This window comes from Lemur catta, chromosome 18 (assembly GCF_020740605.2).
Source record: "Lemur catta isolate mLemCat1 chromosome 18, mLemCat1.pri, whole genome shotgun sequence".
In the NCBI taxonomy this organism is placed as follows: Eukaryota; Metazoa; Chordata; class Mammalia; order Primates; family Lemuridae; genus Lemur; species Lemur catta.
The window spans coordinates 31597361-31618976 of NC_059145.1; the positions used below are offsets into that span (position 1 = coordinate 31597361).

General features: G+C 35.6%; 1 protein-coding gene across 6 annotated transcripts in view; it reads left to right on the forward strand.

Annotated features, from left to right (window-relative positions):
- CFAP20DC (CFAP20 domain containing) overlaps nt 1–21616 on the forward strand; it is a 219928-nt gene that overhangs the window by 62470 nt on the left and 135842 nt on the right. For all 6 annotated transcript variants that reach the window (XM_045530678.1, XM_045530675.1, XM_045530673.1 and 3 more), the window contains one exon: nt 17697–17811. In XM_045530678.1, coding sequence (XP_045386634.1) covers nt 17697–17811 — 115 coding nt within the window. The remainder of the gene's footprint in view (nt 1–17696; nt 17812–21616) is intronic.

The following is a 21616-nucleotide window of genomic DNA, read 5'->3' on the forward strand; positions in this document are numbered from 1 at the left end:
ATAGATATTTTTGATTTGGTGAGACATGATTTTTATACTTTCCTATAGTTCTTTAAATGTGATTTGCTTTAGGTGCTTGACCATATTTAAAATAGCTGATTTAAAATCTTTATCTAGTAAGTCCAACATCTAGGCTTCCTGAGGGATGGTTTCTATTCATTGCTATTTTTCCTGGTTGTAGGTCGTACTTTCTTGTTTCTTTGCATGCTTCAAAATTTTTTGTTGAAAAGTGGACATTTTAAATCATATAACGTGGCAACTCTGGAAATCAGATTCTTTCCCCTCCCAAAGTTGTATTTTTGTTATTGTTTATTGGTTTAGTGAATTTTCTGAACTGCTTTTTAAAAGTCAGCATTCTTCATCTTACATGGGTGCTGAAGTCACTGCTTGGTTAGCTAATTATTGGTCAATTAACAATTTGACAGATATCCTTAACAGCTTGGAATCAATAAGTCTCCCAGTCTTTGCCAAGGGACTCTATTTGTGTGTGGAGTCATGTCTTCAACGCTCAGCCAGGCAGTTGACTCTGTCTTAGACTTTAATTTCTCCTTTCACAGAGCCTCACTGTCAGAGTTGAGAGGATAGAGCCTTCTCAGGATTTTCCAGAGCATGCACACAAACCTGAGCGTATAATCATCCGTACATGTACATGTGGCCTTCCTGATTCCCAGGAATATGTCAGCTTTTTAGAATCTTCATGTATATGTATGTCATTTCCTGGCTTTACTTTTAAGATTTTGCATTAGCCTGTTGTTTACGCCTAAGTGTTATCTACCACCTCAGGCAGTTGAGAAGTTAATCAGTGGCTACTAATTGTTTTCAACAAATGCCCAAATCCCTAATGCAAAAAGTCAGGTCAAATAAGCTTTGCAGGGTTTTCCACCTTGCCACTAGACAGGTCAAATAATGACAATTCTCTGGGAATGAAGTTTTGAAGGAGCTCCAACCCTGGTATGCCTCCTACCATGGCTTCCAGGCTGTTAGACTTTGGTTTTTCTTTTTCTTTTTCTTTTTTTTTTTTTTAGGACTGGGCTGTGGTTTCTCAAGACAGAGTTGGAGAGGCGGGGATGGGAATAGGACAAATTAAAATGTTACAAAGTTCACTGTTCTTACTGAAAGTCAGCCATTTTTCTTGAATAAATGCTTCCCAGATTGATACAATACTTTGATTAATTTCCAGTATTCTGAAAAGTTGATCCTGGCCATTTTTGTCAGTGTTATCATTGCTTTTATGGAGGAAAAAATTTTCAGAGGTCTTTCTTGCACCATTTTTGCTGGCATACAATACCAACTGATAATAGCTCTGTAACACCAAGTGCTCCTTCATATATTCTGTGTAACTCTTTTTTAATGATGTTTATATTTAAACTTATTACAGTATCTTATATTCCATCAATCACATAAAATAATTCTACTTTATGTAAAGGAGTCCATTTGAAACACACTTAGAAGCATCTTTTAATAATTGTGAAAGTTCATTTAATCCATTTAGCTATACATATAACATTTGAGCATTTAGTATACAGTAGGAATTAAATTATTAAAAAATAGTTTTATCTAATTCTTATATCCATATGAAGTAAATATTATTATTTTCCTCATTTATACCTATGGAAAGCTCAGACAAGATAAGTAAATTGTCCCAAGCCAAATGCTAGGATGTGGCACATCTGAGATTATAACCCAATACTCTTGACTCCAGAACCTAAACTTTAGCCTGAACTTTAACCGCTACCAGATTTTTCAAAAACAGCTCCATTGAGCAAAGTGTAACACTGTTTAAATGCCATAATTACAAAGAAATTTTATGCTTCCATCTATCACCAAAAGCTCCTGTTTTTCACTCTTCTAAAATTTGAGAAGAAAGCAAATCATTTCATTATTTTAATTACTTTACAACCTATGGAAAGAAAAACAATGGAAAAAACATAAGTTTTTAGAGTCTGGTAAAATCTAGGTTTGAAACCTATTTCCACCATTTACTAGTTTTATGATGTTAAGCAGTTTGTTTAACATCTCTGAGCCTTAATGTCTTTATTTGGAAAATAGCAATGCATCGTCCCAACCTGGCTGGTTGGATGTTTCAGGGTCTTGAGCAAGAAAAACCACTGTGACCCTTTTAGAATAATGGATAATGGTATGAACAAAAATTTCACTGATGAAGAGCATATAAAACACAAATAAATGTAAACCGCAGTACTAATCAAAGGAATGCAAATGAAAATGAATTAAATTCCAAAGATGTGAGTATGTAAGTAGTAGGATAGGTAGAACCTTCTTAGAAAATATTTCTGTGGTGGTTTCAAGTGGCTTCAGATTTTTCATACCATTTGACACAGCATTTCTACATCCAGCAATCTATCCTAAGGAAATAGAAATATTTGCAAAAATTAGTATACAATGATATCATCACTGAAATCTTACTCATACGAGATATGTTAATCATGGCTTAGTTTTAGGTGGGAAATATTTTGTACTAAATGCATAATCCAAAAGTGTCTGCACAATTTGATATACATGCAGAACTAAAAAATATGTAAAGAAATGGCCTAGATTATTATTAATAAGTGATAGGCTTTGAATGATTATGTGGGGGGTTAGTCTTTCTTTCATCTTTTCCATGTTTTCCAAATTTTCCAAAATAAGCATACATTACATTTTATAAATAATAAAAAGTGTCTTAAAAATTCTGGAGGGGGCATAAAAAATAATGTATTCTTTTTTTTAAGGCTTCTGTGTTACCATCTAGTGGGCATTCAAGAGAATATATAAAAGCCATTTTTAGTTTATTATATTCCCAAGGAGACTGGGGCCACATTCATCCTTGGTTTCAAGATAATTAGCCATGATATGTTGATAGTTGATCATGCTGTGATCACAAGTATTCTTGTAATTTGAGCAAAAGACTGTAAAATAAGACAAAGATTAAAATGAGGGGTGCAAGACTTCCAAAATGGTGGAATGAGGAATTTAGCAAATTCTTTCCCTAAAAGGCAATAACAAAACTGGACAAAATAGTTAGTAATCACATTTCTGGTACTCTGGAAATCAACTCATACAATAAATTGAGAAGCATTTATTCAGAGGGAAATTTGTAGCTGTACATTCCTCTGTTAAAAATGAAGAAAGATCTCAAATCAATAACATAAGACCAGGAAAATCAATATATAATATAAGATATCCATATTGCAAAGGAAAAAGCAAAGCTTTCTTTGTTTATAAACAGCATAAGTATCTGTAGGAAACTGAATGAAATGCACCCAAAAAAGCTACTAAAAGGAGTAAGTAACTTCATCAAGGTTGTAGGATATGAAAATCAACATACACAAAAATCATTTGAATTTCTACTAGCAACAAGCAATCCAAAAATGAAATTAAGAAAACAATTCCAATCCCAGTAGCAATAACATTAGAAGAACAAAATACCCAGGAATAAATTTAACAATGGTAGTGTAAGATTTATATACTGGAAATTATAAAACGCTACTGAAAGAAATTAAACATCTAAATAAATGGAGAGACATTCCATTGGAAGATTATATTGTTTAGGTGACAATTCTCCCAAAATTCATCAGGATTTTTGGTAGGAAAAATTCCAGTGAGCATTTGTTTTTGTTTTTATATTAATAGAAATTGATGAGTGTATCCTAAAATTTATATGGAGATTCAAAAGTAGGGCAAAACAATTTTGTAAAGGAAGAAAAAGGGTGGAAGATTTAACACTTATGATTTCAAAATTTACTATAAAGCTACGGTAATCAAGGCAATACTGGAAGAAGACATGTAGATCAATGCAGCAGCATGGAGAATCAAAACATAAACCCTTACATTTATGGCCAGTTGATTTTTGACAAAAGTGCTAAGGTAATTCAATGGGTAAAAGCATAGTTTTTTTCCACAAATGGTGCTGGGACCTTTGGATATCCGCATGCATAAAAATTAATTTAGACCCTTACCTCACACTATATATAGATGGATTTTAGACCCAAATGTAAGAGTTAAATTTATAAAACTTCTAAGAGAAAACAGAAGAAAATATTAATGACCCTGGGTTAGGAAAGGAGTTTGTAGATACGACACCAAAACACAATCAATAAAAGAATAAAATGATAATTTTGACTATCAAAATTTTAAAATTTTCTGCTTCAAAAGGTACTGTTAAATAAATAAAAAAAACACACAGACTAGTGAAAATATTTGCAAGTCATATATAGTAAAGTTCTTGTATCAAAAATATGGAAAGAACTCTTACAATTCAATAATAACAAAGCATGTTACCCGGTTTAAAATTTAGTAAAAGATTTGAATAGGCATTTCACAACAGAAGATAGAAGAATGGCTGGAAACACATGGTAATATTTTCAACGTGTATCATTAGGGAAATGCAAATTAAAAGTATAATGAGATAACACATCACACCCACTATACTGTCTATAATAAAAAAGATAGACAATATCAGATGTTGGTGAGGATGTGGAGAAACTGAAGTTTTCATACTTTGCAGGCAGAATGTAAAACAGTGTAGCCTCTTTTCCTGGATATGTGCCTAAGAAAAACTAAAACATGTCTGCACAAAAAATGAACATGAATGCTCATAGTGGCATCATTCATGTTGGGCAAACGCAAACCTGGAAATGGTCTACAGTTCCATCAACTCAACTGGTGAATTGATAAATAAAATATGATGTCTTTATATATTGGAGTACTATTCTGCAATAAAAAGTTATGATAGATGCTACAACATGAATGAATCAAAAAACATAATGTTAAGTTTCGAAAGAAGCAAGATGCAAAATACTTTATATTTTTATTACATTTATATGAAATACCCAGAAAAGGACAATTTAGAGACCAAAACCAGATTAATAGATCATCTGGGATTAGGGGTTTGAGTGGGGGCTGTCTGCAAATAGGCATGAGGGATCTTTTTGGTATGATGGGAGTGTTCTACAACTGGATTCTAGTGATGGTTGTATAACTCCTTAAATATACTAAAAATATTTGAATTATACACCAAAAATGATGAATTTTACAACATGTAAATTGTATCTCAATACAGCATTTTAAAAAAGGGATCAAATGATCTTCAGAGAAAGATTCCAAGAGTACCAGTTATTACTTTAAAATCATATGTGTAAAATGTGCATTGTAATATATGTTAACTATTACAAAAAAGAAATGGGCTACATTGTGTTTTAATAAACATATGAAAATGTCTTAGGTTCAAGATTGCTACTTTTCTCTATTAAGGACAACAGAATCTTCAATGAATTAAAACTTCAGCAGATGGGATCTAGGAAAAACTAATGGAATAAAATTCCCTGTGGTGACTGGGAAGTATTGGAATGAATGTGTAAGGGAGGCCATGGAACCATCTTCTATTAAGCCTTTAAATTCAGTACATAGCCATATTAACTATATACCTAGATATCATTGCACATATTTAAAGATGCTGTTCTGCAGTCTCACTATTTCCTTGTAATTATACCTACAGTTATTTGATAGCATCAGTGAAAATGTGCATTCAAATTTGGTAATTTTTAGGTCATGATAAGGAAAAATAAAAACCATTTTGGCTTTAAGAACAAATGATTCTAATAAATGAATCAAATCATGAGAAGTCTGACATCAATTATGCAAGTTTATTCTAACCTGAAGTGAAGATTCATAAATGGTTGTAAATCATAGTACATACAGAAGAAAAGTGAATAGGTAATCTGAATAGATGAGTTTATTTACACTCTTGGATGTTGGCTGCCATTTACTCGAATTCTTACTGAGGTTGCCATTGTGAAGAAAAAAATTGTCAATCAAAGATGAAGATATGAAAGCAAATTGAAAATTGAATTGAAAAGTAATTTTACTTTCAAGTGGTTTGCAAATGTAGATGTTAAGTTTGAAATGAATGTCGTTAATGACCATAGCTGGGAGAGTTATACACCTGCTGATCACTAGAATATTATTATAAATGAGGTTGATTTTCCTGCCGACTACCCCATTTTTTCTCAATGTGGTCTCATTACTTTTTCTATCACATTACTGACCCTTAGCTATGAATGCTCACTTATGGATGTAACAATATATTAATGCATATATTTTTTTTAAAAAATGCATCTTGAAGTACAAGAGAAGTAATGCTAGTGTTACTTGTCTTTTTCTTCTTTGTTAGGTCATAGGAGGTTTTAGCTGGTGAAAATCAAGCCTTTATTACAAATGAAGAGCTATTTTACAAGCAGCCTTTCTTACAGCAACTAAATTGTCCCCAAAAAAGCACATAAGCATAATGAAGCTTTTAAGTAGTCACACATATGCATTTATATTCTCTCTCTCATGAATGACTAATCTTAATTTTTTTAAAGTAGCAATTCAGCTTGCTTTCAGAACCATTTAAGCTTAGCACATGATTTTGTTTTCCCCCTGAAACCAACTATTCTTGATTATGAGATAGGGAAGGTTTGCATATTTATTTTTGTAAAGACAGTAGCATAAGCCCTCATCACCATGTGCATGGCATAGTCCTCGTACCTCTGTCCTAAGCTGGGCACATGATCACTTAGAAATTCTTCCAGACATCAGAGCTGTATGATTAGACTTAACTGAGAACTATTTAATATTTTCTGCAAACCAAAACCCAACTTCCATAAGGATAAAGTTAAATCTGTGCACCTAGTGAATGGTTCCTATTGAGCTTTACAGCCTAGTGGACCCATCTCTATTAATAAAAATGCATTGGATTACATTAAAAGATCTGCTGTAGCAGAGCAATGAATCTTTCTTTTGAATTTTCACACAATCTTATGGAGTTTTCTGCCTGGAATATTAAATATATGCATGGCTCGTACCTATACTTCAACTCTTTGCTCATATGGTGTCTTCTGTGAGAGGCCTTCCCCGGCTACCTTTGCTAAAATAATACTTCCCACCCCTGTCACTCTCTGTCATCTTGTTGTGTTTTATTTTCTTCGTGCCCTTATTGGGAGCTGACGTACCATATGTGTACTAGTTTATTACTATCTTCTCCATTAAAACACATGCTTCATAACGGTGAGGACCTTGTTTTATTCACTGTGATTTCCCCAGAATCTACTTCCATGCTTGATAACAAGAAGATGCTCAATAGGTAGATGAGCAAATATGTAACTCTGGCAGGGTTTCAAAAAAGGCAGCTCAGCAAATATTTCTTAATTAACTACAAACCTCTGACCCTAGCTCTGTAAGAGTACTATGATAGCCACAATGTGGTCTCAGCCCTTGGGGAGCTTATAGGCTAGTAGAAGAAACAGTTTGAAGATAACAGCCAATGATGATACCCACACATTTTTTTAACCAAGACTCACTGCAGCAGAATAAAAGATGTCATGGCCCACAACCCACCTTTTCCCACTTTCCAGTATGGAGGTTGGAACATTGATAGGGGGTTATATAGGCATGTGTGAGCTACCCAAATTTTAGTTAGTAGAAAATTAAAGGCCACAAATCCACATGGGGTCAATGAACAATCGACAGCCACCCAAGTTGATGATGGTCAGAAATTAGGTAAAGCTTTCTGTATGCCAGGGACTGTGCTAAGCATTTTTCATATATTCACTTATACAGTCCTTACAGCAATCCTATAGGTACTGTTATGTTCCACATTTTATAGATGTAAAAACTAAAACAAAAGAGGCGCCCAATATCACACAGCTAGTAAGTGGTAACACCAGGGTTCAAACCCAGAAAATCTGGCTTCAAAATTATTGCTCTTAACCATTGTAGCATATTTCTGCTCCGGTTTATAATGATTAGTCTGAAATAGTGTGGTCTCCCCTTCCTAAGAATATGGCACAAGACCCCAATGGGTGCCTGAAACAATGGATACTACCAAACTTGATTGCTGTCAGTTGAAACACGTTTCTGTTCATGTCTTCCACCCACAAATTTAATGCTTTTTCTAACTTAACTAAGCACTTACCATGTGCTGTAGCCATAACTTTTATAGTTTGAAGTGTAACAGCAAAACTAGCATGAATTTTTTTCCTTTATCATAATTTCATGGATAGAGAAGATCGTTCTTACCATAAATCTTAGCAACCTCAGCATACAATTTTTTTCTTTTCTTATTAAGTTGAGGCTTTTCACCTTTTCACTTAAAGGAAGCACATCACAGCTTCTCTTTGGCACATCCAAATTGCCAGGATCCCTACTCTTGGCCCTTTGGGGCCATTATTAAGTAAAACAAGGGTTACTTGAACACAAGCACTGCTATACCAAGACAGTGATTCTAATAAGGCAACTAATTGACTAACAGGTGGGTAATGCCTACAACGTGGAGACACTGGACAAAAGGAGAATTCATGAACAAAGGGAAGATTTACATCCCAGGCAGGATGGAGCAGGACAACAAGAGATTTCATCATGCTACTCAGAATGGTGCACAATTTAAAACTTATGAAATGTTTGTTTCTGGTATTTTCCATTTAATAGTTTTGGCCCATGGGTAGCTGAAACCATGGAAAGTGAAACTGCAGGTGAGTGGGATGACTATAACAACAATTTGCCATTGAAAACTAAGAATAGCACTACTTGGAAACTACAACTGACTCAAGATAACACTGATGATGAATTTGTAATAAATTGTTTTTCCCCCACATTGCAGAATTTCCATCCCCTTTGTGCTTGTACACATGCTGTACACTAGGAACTTTGCAAATTGCCAAGCCTTTCAGAGCAGTCAGACTTCTTCATGGAAGTTAGAATGAGAGACTTCTTTAAACTCTAGAATGAGCTTTTGAATAGGGCTTCTTTTCCCCAGTGTATATTGTGTGCTTTGTCAAAGACCAGTTGGCTGTATATGGATGGTTTTATATCTGGGTTCTCTGTTCTGTTCCACTGGTCTATATCTCTTTTTGTGTCAATACCATGCTGTTTTTGTTACTATAGCTTTGTAGTGTAGTTTGAAGTCCAGTAATGTGATGGCTCCAGATTTGTTCTTTTTCCTTAAGATTGCTTCGGCTCTTCAGTCTCTTTTCTGATTCCACATGAAGTGTAGAATTATTTTTTCTAGGTCTGTGAAATAAGACATTGGTATTTTGTTGGGGGTTGCATTGAATCTGTAAATCACTTTGGGTAGTATGGACATTTTAACAATGTTGATTCTATTGATCCATGAGCATGATATATTTTTCGATTTGTTTGTGTCATCTGTGATTTCTTTCCTCAGTGTTTAGTAGTTCTCTTTGTAGAGATCTTTCACCTCCTTGATTAAGTATCTTCCTAGATATTTTCTTTTCTTTGTATCTGTTGTGAGTTGTATTGAGTCTTTGATTTGACTCTTATTGGTGTATAGGAATGCCACTGATTTGTGTACATTGATTTTATATCCTGAGACTTTGCTGAATTTATTCATCAATTCCAGGAGTCTCTTTGTTTTCTAGATATAAGATCCTATTTTCTGCAAAAAGTGATAGTTTGACCTCCTCTTTCAAGGTATACCCTTTATTTCAAGGGATTTGGATACACTTTATATCCTTCTCTTACTTGATTGCTCTGGCTAGGACTCCCAGCACTATCTTGAATAGAAGTGGTGACATTGGGCACCATTATCTTGTTCCAGTTCTCAGAAGGAATGCTTTCATCTTTTCCCCATTCAGTATGTTGTTGCCTGTTTGTCATATATGGCTTTTATAATCTTGATATATGTTCTTTCTATGCCTAGCTTGTTGAGGGTTTTTATCATGAAATGGTGCTGATTTTTGTTGAATGCTTTTTGTCTATCTCTTGAGTTGATTATATGGCCTTTGTTTCTGCTTCTGTTTATGTGGTGAATCACATTTATTGATTTAAGTATGTTCAACCATCCTTGCATCCGTGGGATGAAGCCCACTTGGTCATGGTGGATTATTTTTTAATATGCTGTTGAATTCGGTTTGCCAGTATTTTATTGAGGATTTTTTCATCTATATTCATGAGGGATATTGGTCTATAGTTTTCCAGGGAGGGGCTGAAGTGGCCCCACCCATCTAGAAAGTCTACCTGTGGCGGTGGCGGCTGTCTGAGATCCACAGTCTGGCTATCAGGAGTGTTTTTCACTCTTCTCCCCTCTCCCCTTCCCTGTGATCTCCCTCTGGCGTTTGCCAGCAGGCAAGGGCTCAAACTAACTGAGCTCTCCAGCAATGGCACTGCAGACTGGCAGCTTCCCTGTCCAGGATCCCACCCTGAGCTGAGAACGTGGCTTTTCTGTGTGTGGAGGGGTGCTCCAAAAGTGTGCTGTGGCTGGGACCCACTTTGTACTCTCTTTTCAGTTCTGCCCACATGGGCTCCTTCACCTCCCAAGGTTAGTTCAACAAATCTCCCCTCCGTGCCCCCGAGCAACACGATTGAGTCCTGGGGGTACAGGATGTGGCCTGCAGTCCTGTCCCCAGGTCCCTGAAGATCAATCCCTGGCTGTGCCAGGAAGAAGCATGCTGCTCCCTAGTTGCCTTTGGGGTGCTCAAGCAGGTTTGATGTGCCTCTGCTTCAGGGTGTGCCTTGCTCTGATGGAACAGCCAGGCACACAGCACCGGGGAGGGCCAGCGAGCAGGGAGCTCACAGTCCTAGCACCCCTTAGTCCTCTGCAGGTCTTTCAGAGGAAAGGTTTGAGCCCCACTATCTGTGGAAGCCCCAACAGGGGGCAAGCACCAGCTCCTGAGAGCCCTGACTCTGGCATCTCTCTCAGCACCTGCGGGTGGGAGAGTGGCAGGGAAGGAAGAGAGTCTGAATGGAGGAAAACTAACACTCTTGTCATCTCCATCCCTCTCTTCAGAAGGCAGCTCACCCGGAATGTCTAGGCTCTGGGGTCACACTGATCCCCCAGGACCCACTGACCCCTGTGGCTCCCACAGTCTGGGCTGGAGTTGGGAAATGTTTGTATGGGAATGAGCAACATGAAAACTGAGGGGCTGAAGCCCCTTGGGCAGGACAAAGATGCATGGTGGGTGGAGAAGCAGTATAGCACGGCTTGGGTCTGTGGTGACTGGAAGCACCCCAGGGGGGCTGCCAGCCTGGTGCTTTGTCCTCAGAAGCTCCCAATTCACTCGGGGGAGCAACTTTTAGGCTCATGAGGGTAGAAAAGCTCTCCAGCAGCTCGGGAACCTGTTGACTGCCAGAGATGTGAGGGAGAAACAAATCGTTCCACCTAGCCTTTTTGCTGGACTCCAAACCTCTCGGGGATTGAGCTCTGCTGGTATCTTGCTGCTTCTTTATATCTGCTCTGCAACTTCTTCCTGTGGAATCTCTTCTATAGGTCCTGGCACTTTTCCCTCAGAATTATACCCAATCTATGATTGTTTTTTCTTTTTCATCTAAAAACTTTTCCTTCATTCCGAGATGATCTGGCAGCTGGTGTCTGTCTTCAGTCAGCCATCTTGTCCCAAATCCCTTTTAGGGAAAAGATTTTCTTTCAGTTTCCACAGATTCCTGGTCTCCTCTCAATGAGTCAAAGTATTGATTGTCGTAGTGGAAAGGTTTAGGTTTAGATTAAATCCTGCTGTCTGTGTGAATATTTAAAGTTACCCAGAATAATGACAGAAGAGGGTAATTGTGATCCAAGTCCCAAAGTTGCCCAGGAATACAAAGGAGTACCCCCCCAAATCAGTAGATAAGTAGATCAGTATTGAGTAGACTAAAGTGAAATAGTTTTTAATGTTTTAAGGCTTAAAAAGTGTTGGCATCAACATGAAATAAAGATCAAATTCGAGTGTATACAGACCATTCACCAATCATATGCCAGGTTATACAGTAAGTCGTATTAAATAAAAAAACAAAAAAAGATAACTTTACAAAGTATGTTATCTGACTGCAATGGAATTAATTAAAAATCAGTAATAATACAATACATAGAAAAGACCTGTATGTTTGGAATTTAAATAGTATACTTCTAAGGAACCCAAAATTCAAAGAATAAATCCTAAGTGATAATAGAAAACATTTCAAACCAAATGAAATTAAAATAAAACATATCAGAATTGGTGGGATGTAGCTAATATACTGGTTAGAGGGAAATTTATCATTTTAAATGTTTGTATGAGAAAAGAAGAAAGGTTTAAAATTAATGATTTAACTTTCCTGCATAAGAAGCCAGGGGGAAACAAAGAACAGATTTAACCCAAAATAAGTAGAATGAAGAAAATAATAAAAATAAAATCAATAATCTATAGAATAGAAAGCAAAGAATAGAGAAATTTAACAAAGTCAAAATTTGTGTCTTTGGAAAGATAAAACTGACACACCATAGCAGGATTGATGAATTAAAAAAGAGAGAAGTCACAAATTATCATTGTCAGTAATGAGACAGGGGATACTACTACAGATCCTACTGATGTTAAAACAATAATAAAGAGGATAAGATGAGCAGCCTTATGGCAATAAACTCAACAACTTTATATGAAAAATACACTGAAGCAAGAAAAATTAGAAATCTGATAATCCTGCAATCTATTAAAGAAATTGGATATACAATTAAAATCTTCCCACAAAGAAAACTTCAAACGTTAGGTGAATTCTGTTAACATTTAAAGAACTAGCACCGTTTTTTTAACAAACTCTTTCTGACAACAAAAGAGGAGGAAAAGGAAACACTTCCCAAATCATTTTATAGAGTTAACTTACCCTGTTATCAAAACCTGACATAGATATTACAAGAAAATGACAGAACTATGTTCCTCATGAACATAGGTGTAAAAATCCTCAACAAAATGCTAGCCCAATTAAAATTAACTCCTAAGAATGTAAGATTTCTTTCACATTTGAAAATCAACCACTATAATTCAACAGATAGACAGAATAAAAGAGAAAAACAATAGGTTCATTTCAACCAATGCAGAAAAAACATTTGACAAAATTTCACACCCTTTCATAATTTAAAAAAAAAAAAGAAAACCTAGGAATAGATGAGAACATTCTCAATCTGATAAAGGAAACTACATCTAACATCATGCTTAATAGGGACATAGAGAACACTTTCCTCCTATAATGGGGAACAAGGCAAGCGTTTCTGCTCTCCTCACTGTTTAATATGTGCTGAAGGTCCTAACCAATGCAGTAAAGCACAAACAAGAAATGAAAGGTAGAAAAATGGAAAAGGCAGAAGTGAAAACAGTCTGAATTCACTGAGGACATGATTGTTTATGTATAAAATCCTCAGGAATCTACAAAACAACTGCTAGAACTCACAAGTGAATTAAGCAAGGTCACAGGAGACAAGTTATATATACAAAAATGAATTGTATTTCTATCTATTAGTAGCAAATTCCTGGGAAACAAAGTTTTAAAATTCATTTTCAATTGTGTCAGAAAACAAAATACGTAGGAATAAATTTAACAAAAGATGTGTAAGACTTCTAAAATGAAAACTATAAAACATGAAAGAAATCAAACAAGGCTTAAATAAATGGAGATATAGATCATGTAAATAGATTGCAAGAGTCGGTGTTGTCCTGCTGAAATTGATCTACAGATTCAACATAATCCAAGTTAAACTCTCAACAACTTTTTTTATAAGAAATGATAAATGGATCCTAAAATCTATATAGAAAAGCAAAAGCCAAACAAACTTTGAAAAGAACTAAGCTGAAGAGTTTCTTTACCTGGTTCCAAGACTTACTATAAATCTGTAGTAATCAAGAATGTGTTATTGATATAAGGCTGGACAAATGGATCAATGAAAAAAGTGAATCGATAAAGAGTCCAGGAATAGATCCTAACACACACATATATATGATCAATTGATTTTCAACAGGGTACCAAGGCATTTCAATGGGGGAAGGAAAGTCTTTAATAAATGGTGCTGGGACAGCTGGATAAACATAAAGGAAAGAACTTCACCACCTACCTCACACAACACACAGAAACTAATTTGGACAGATCATTGACTAAATGTAAAAACTGAAACTATAACGATACAGAAGGAAACATAGGAAAGTATTTTTGCAACTTTAGGCTAGGCAAGGATTTTTTAAGACACAGGAAGCACCAGTATAAATAATGATAAACTGGACTTCATGAAAATTAAACTGATAATCAAAGCATCTGCATCAGCCCATCTGTACAAAGGATATATGTGTCTTTTATGTACTATTTTTGATATTTTCCATAAGTTGGAAATTATTTAAAAATAAAAGTTTTGAAAGATACCATTAAGAAAATAGGGAAGAAATATTCACAATATGTGTATCAGTCATAGAACAGGTCTCCAAAATATATAAAGAACTGTTGCAATTATAAGAAAGCAACCTAATAAAGATTGAGCAAAAGACTTAACAGATACTTCACAAAAGGAGATATACCAGTAAATACATCTGAAAGTACTCGGTGTCATTGGTCATAAGGAAAATGCAAATAAAATCATAGTGATATCCATTTCATGCCTACTAAAATTGGCTAAAATTTAAAAGTCCAATAACACAAAAAGTAAGTGAGAGTGTGGAACCACTGCAACCACGTTGAAGAGCTATTTTTATGAGGTTATACAAATATCTCCCCCCACTCAGCAATCCCATTCCTAGTTATTGTTCAAGAAAATGAAAATACATATCCTAAAAAAGATGCTACAAGCATGTTCATACAGGTTTTATTCATAAGAAACGAAAACTAGAAGCAACTCAAAATGTCCATCAACAGGAAGAGAGATGTTATAAATTGTTGTCTTATCCATACAAGATTCACCAGTGGGAAAATAAAAGAACTATTTCCTAAAGAATATGGGATAACAGCTATTTACATAGAATTTATATTGTATTAGGTATCATAATTAATCTAGAGATGATTTAAAGTATGAGGAATGATGCATGTAGGTTATATGCAAATACTATGCAATTTTATGTCAGGGACTTGGAGCATGCGTGGATTTTGGTATGGGAGAGGGGCCTGGAGCCAATCCCTCCGGGATACCAAGGACGACTGTGGTTCTAAGTGACTGATAGTAAGAGGTTAAGCTGTGCTGCTGTGGAGGGCAGAATAAGTCCATACATACTCGGTACAAACAAACCTATCCTTTTTTTTTCCTGAATATTTTTGATCTGCAGCTGGTTGAATCCAGGGATATGGAACCTATGGACACGAAGGGTTTGCTGTATTTCAAAATCACTTTGCAAATAAAAACATGCTTTCTAAGATTCCTTCAAAAAAAAAAAAACTATTGATACATGCCATAACATGGATGAATCTCAAAAATGTCACATTAAGTGAAAGAAACCAATCACAAAAAAAGTGTATTCCATGTCATTCCATTTATAGGAAATTCAAGAACAGACAAAACTTACCTGCAGTGATAGAAATCAGAAGAGTGATAGCCGTGGAGTTAGGATTGACCAGAGGGGTCCAGGAGCAAACTTTCTAGGGTGATGGGCATGTGCTATATTTTGATTGGGGTGGAAATTACATGGATGTATATATATATCAAAACATATGAAACTGTATACTAAAATATGTACATTTCAGTTGCACAAATTTTACCCCAAGGAAGAAATAAAAGATATCATAACTATTTTTATAATATCCATTCATCATGTAGGGTAGAATCTGGGGCCCGCGACAGCTTCCTATCGTGAACAATAAATTTATGAACTCCTTACCTTGGCGTAAAGATCCTGCATGATTTGGCCCTTGCCTACCCCTTTTACCTCGGGTCCCCCCCTTATCTACTAGGTCCTAGCCTTGCTGGCTCTACTCTCTGAAGTAGGTCATTTCTTGATGTTTCCTAGTTCAATCTCTTGTTTCCTTTATTGCATTTAGGATAACTTGTATTTAATTTGTCTCTTTATACTTTTTTCACCTGCCTTTCCCACTAGAATAGAAGCTCCAGGAGGATAAAGACTTTGTCCTTTCTGTCATTGTATCCATGATGTATTCCCAGCATATTGCCTGGCTCAATATTTGTTGAATGTATGAATGAATGAATGAATGAATGTTCCTATAGTTCTATATGCCAATGAAGTGAGAGTATACTCATTCATTTCTGTCTGTAGTTTGATCCTTAACAATTTAGATAAAAATTATATAGTCTTATCCCTACAAACACAGCAATCCTTTAATAAAATTGTGTCACAGATGAGTTTTCTGGTTAATACAGCCCCTCTTTTTGTTCCCTTTTCCTTTACAGAATCCTTGTAGTCTTTCCTTTTGTTTCCTCATTACAACTTTTTGCAGAAGAGACCTAATAGCATCCCTGATGACAATGTTTTCTAAACATATTTGATCCTGTACTCCATTGGTAAAATATTTGTGCACACCTACCACATAGGTACATGTATTTATTTTGAAAATATATAAATATGTTGCTGTACTTACTATATAGTAAAACATGCACAAAAATATTTTAAGAGGATGACATGAGAGTTCTAATGTTTTATTCCTGCACTTCAGTGGATGGTGGCATACTACCCTCTTCCCTATGTGCTCACCCCACTGTAAAGTCATTGCCTTAGGGTAAATGTGATAACACATTTACTTATATATCAAAGTATAATACTGCAATAGTGTTAATACTTTTGCATTTTAAACCTTAGCACTGACTTATGGATTGATAGGCTGTATTGCTTTTATAAATGAATTTATGGTATCATTTAGTGCAGGTAGGGTAGAACGTTTAGGCCAGGGGCATACTCTGAAATCATCTCACCTAAGTTTTACTGTATTATTCATAACATTGTTTAATGATGGTTTTTCCACAGCACGATATGTAGAGTATTTTAGAGGGAGCCAATAATGAGATTAGAAAAGTGGGGAGGAAGAGGCATGGAAAAGCCATAGAAAAGGCTATGTTGATTTTAAAAATAGTTAATTACACTATAAATATTGACAACACTGTATTTGAATGAAATATCTCCTTAGGGGATTGCTAATTGTAGAAAATTAGCATTGCAGTACATTTAGACAAAGTTGCTAAAAAATGGGGAAAAAGTCATTTATTCTCAGGTAAAAAGACAGTTTTTAAGGAAGCATCAATTCTACAATATAGTAGCCTGAGACAGGTTTGGAGATTTTAAGCCTGCTCTGTTACCTCTGAGACCTAAAGGAAGCAGAACATAAAAATGAGCCTCTATCAATTTGAAGCAAACCTAATCTTTGTGATCATGGCTGTGGTCTAAATCTATTAAAGATGTTCAAATTCAGTGTCCTTGGTATCACTGTGGGTTGACCTGAATAGTTAGCAATAAAGTTGTGTATTATAATTCTGTTTGGAAGATATGTGCTTAGGAAGTGAAACCGACTGTCAGTGTTTTGTGTCTGTCTCTAAGCAGACTAAGCGCCTATATAAAATGACAGGTGCATTTTTAGGGAAAGAAACCCATAATGTTTTCCTATTTAGTAGGTGACAGTGTGTCCCAAGATAACACAAGCTTAAGGGGCTGGAACAAGCATGGTTATTAAAGGTTAGCAGTTTCTCAGTTCATACAAATTGAATTTGTTCGTAGACTAGAGGACTGTGGAAATCTAGTGTAGAGTACTGAAATAAATTAGCATATTAAGTAAATTTATACATTCAGGCTTATGAGCACTTTGAATTTAAGGAGGAAATTTTATTACTTCTTGAAAGAAAAAGGCAATTCTTAAATTCTGTGTTTGATCTCCCTGCTGGAAAGGGTCTATATGATAAATTATATCATTTTGATGATTACCCAAAGAAGTGGTTATTAAATTGATGAAAATCTTTCTCTCTTCTCTCCTGTCTCTTTTTTCAGAATTACTGATTTAGGAAACATCAAAAGAAGATTGTATTTATCAACGGTCCATAAGGAACTATCCTCAACCCCTCTTCATGCAAAAATCCCACTCTTCATGATCAAACGCAAAATTGTAAGTATTACATGAATGTTGCCAGAAATATTAAAATCAACTCAGCAAATATTAATTATGGGCTTGCTCCATGTTAGAGGCACTTTGTTAAGGACTATTGTGGTATAAAAAATGAATAAAAGTCATGGTCTTCCTTCCCCTCTCTTGAAAAAGCTTAAAATCTAAGTGGAAGAACGTAATTATTTGAATTGATAATATCACCAAAACTGTAATAGGAAACACAGTGGAGAGAGAAAGTGCTATTGGTAGTATGAAAGGGAAAGAAATCTATCAGGGTGAGGAAAGGCTTCATGAGAGCCATAACACTTAGCGTGGACTTTGAAGGACTATAGGTTTTTTTTAAGATCTTGCTCTGTCACCCACACTGGAGTGCAGTGGTCTTATCATAGCTCACTGTAACCCGAACTCCTGGGCTCAAGCCATCCTGCTGCCTCACCATCCTGAGTAGCTGGAACTACAGGCAGATGCCACTATGCCTGGCTAATTTTTTTTATCATTTTTTGTAGAGATGGGATCTTGCTATGTTGCCTAAGCTTGGACTGTACAATTTTTAACAGGGAGAGATAGGAAGCTGAATATTCCAAGCAGAAGGAACAGCATGGGCAAAAGCATGGAGGCTGGAAAGTGGTACATCTTTGGAGAACAGAGATTCTGATTAATCATTGTTGCTAGATTAAAAAACAACCTTAAGGAAACATCTGTCTTATAACACAACAGCCTGATATAGATTTGGAGATTTTATGCTTATTGGTGTAATCTCTAAAGGGCCTAATTTGACTGACTAGTATTTCTCAAACTTTAGGCATTTCAATACTATTTATTCTCAGTACCATGTTTGTGAACTACCTGTTCTAGTATGTACTTAATACTTTCCTTTAAATCAACTCTTTTTTTTTTTTGGTAAAATTTATCTTGAAAGAAAACTTTATACCACTCTTATGAATATAAAAACAGTGTAATTTTCCAAAAATAAAATGTAAAAATAAACATACTGAAAACAAGGCAATACTTTACAGCCCAGCTAGATACTGTTTCTTGTTTAAGGCTCTGTGCTGTGGCCTACTGTTTGTTAAAAAGAGTTTATCAAGGATTAGATTCATGTTCAAGCTTTCTCCCTGGCATAGTTAGAACTGAAAGAAAACTGATAAAGGGATATTTCTGTTCTGTGGTCCAGTCATGTAATGCCACTCCCATGTACCATATAAAATCATTTCGTAAATGGTGTGTGTTCCACTCTTTGGGAACCGCCGTGGTAGAGAAAAGGAAGCCATTAAAGCATTTGGACTGGGGGAGAAATACATAGTCAGTTCTGTGCTTTGGGAAGATTAATCTGGCAGTGATATTTGCCATGACTTGGAGAGGGTAGAAAGTGGAGGCAAGGAGACCATTTGTAAGAATCCAGATTAGAGTTACTGAGGACTGGGGTGGGGGCCATAGAGGAATGGATGTGAAGCAACATCAGAAAGTTCTAGTCAGATGACCTAAGACATACATAAACAGACCTTTTCCTTGTAATGCAGTACATGGTGTGAGAGTGAGAACCACTGTGAACTGTGGGTTAGTAGTAAGGGAGCCTTGAAGGTTGAGAAAGAGTTAACCAGTTTAAGCATGGGGTATGCAGGCAAGTCTAGATATACCTAGTGTTGCTGAAGAGAGACCACAATAGTGAGAAGCAGAAAAGGCTGGAGAGAGAAGAGAGGAAACCTCTTGACAGGCCTTGTCTTTCTATCCCGGGAGCCTGGACTTCATCCTTACAGCAAGGGTAACGTGGTCATATTTGCATTTTAGATAGAACCTCACTTACAGAGTATGGGTGAGAAAAATAAAACTGTGAGACATTCAGATTGAGATTTTTGAAGGTGCATATTGGCTGAGCTGAGTGGCGATGGCACACTTTAAGAAGCTGTAAGCTCTCCTGTGAGGTTGAATCCTCTCTACTTACAAGGTATGCAGGTGCACTCAGACACTTCCTGCTTCACTCTCAAGTTTTCTGTCTGGGCCCTCTAGCTGTTCATTGGCAATCCCTGATTCAGAGGATAATTGCGTAACGGTCCACTTTGCATTGGTTCTTTAGCTAAAGATTTTAGGTAGCCAGAGGCAGCACATAAAGTTACTATTCTTATAGCCACACCAATATGAATATTTAAATATAGACCACTTCTGTCCCAATTATCTTTAAATGTTTAACCTTTCAAGTAAAAAATTTTATTTTTCATGTTATTTTTAACTATGAAGATTCACTTTAACATTTAAATTATAATAATTTATACTTTCAACTTGAGTTTTCAATGGCAAGAACAATTTTAAAAATTAATATCCATCAGATTAAACAATAGAAGTACCCACTTAGTCAAGACTTACTGGAATCAATCTTATTTCATCTTTAACATAATTTCAATTAGTTGGTGATAATGTTAGATGAACATCAATGTCTTGCTACCAAAGTGTGTGTTAATGTACCGTAAGTTTAATTCCATTTGAATAGAAAGTTCAATTATGAGAAATCATTCAGAATAAATCATTCATTGGAGATATAACAAAGTGTTATTATAAATTACAATGCCAAAATCTTTTATTATAACCTTTACCACTCAAATACCCAGTGTTTGTCATTTAAATGGATAAAATTACTCTTAGGAGCTGTACCTTCCTAAACCACAACTCTGATGGAATATGTTATAGCTTTTATTACAAACTGGAGGTCTGGCATAATGTTTTTAAAACTTCCCCTCAAAGATCATTTTGCCCATGGAGCCAATGATTTAGAAGTTCTGAGTTTTTAGTATTATTTAATTTCTTGAGTGTCATTGAATGAGAAGGGAATGGAAGAGGCAGATATATTCAAACACAAGGTCATTTAGAGATGCATACAAGGTACAATTAGAGAATGTCTCTTAATGAAATCACTATAATGTTTATGGTACTTGTTTGAAATTTTGTAAGTATTTTCATCTCATCTATGTGAATAGCATTTTAAAATATCTGTTTTTCTCTCCCTACTCACCTGTCAGTCTAATAAGGGTGTTGAAGAGATTAGGGAAAAGGAAAGTCAATCCAGCAATCTCACTACTGGGTATCTATCCAAAGGAAAAGAAGTCATTATGTCAAAAAGACACCTGCACCCAAGTGTTTATTGTGCACAATTCACAATTGCAAAGATATGGAATCAACCTAAATGCCCATCAACTGATGAGTGGATAAAGAAAATGTGATATGGAACTAGAGACCGTTATCCTTAGTGAAGTATTTCAGGAATGGAAAAACAAACACCACATGTTCTCACTAATCACTGAGAGCTAAACAAGTGGTATACACAGTCATAAAGTGATGTAAATGACATTGGAAACTAAGAAGGGGTGAGAGATAAAAATTTACCTATCAGGTACAATGTACACTATCCTGGTGATGGGCACACTAAAAACCCTGACTTCAGCATTATACAATTCATCCATGTAACAAAAACACTTGTACCCCTTAATATTTCGAAATAAAGAAAAAGAAAGGCAAACCATTTCCCAATGCCACCCAGCCCCTTGACTTCAAAATAGAAGGCTATAGAAGCACAAATGAACTCCATAAGTAAACTTCAAGTCCAGAGTTGAAGAGGGAAGTAATATCTCAGAGAAAAGCTAGGTTTCAGTTAAGGTAAGGTGTATAGGACCATTAGAAAAGTATGGAGAATTTAAGTACTTTTCACAAGTAAAAATTTCAGAGGTCATAGTGAAAGCGTAACTTGAGGATTAGCAGAACAATCGAACTGCTATCTCAGGAAGAGATAGCTTGCTTGATATGCGTAGAAATTGAG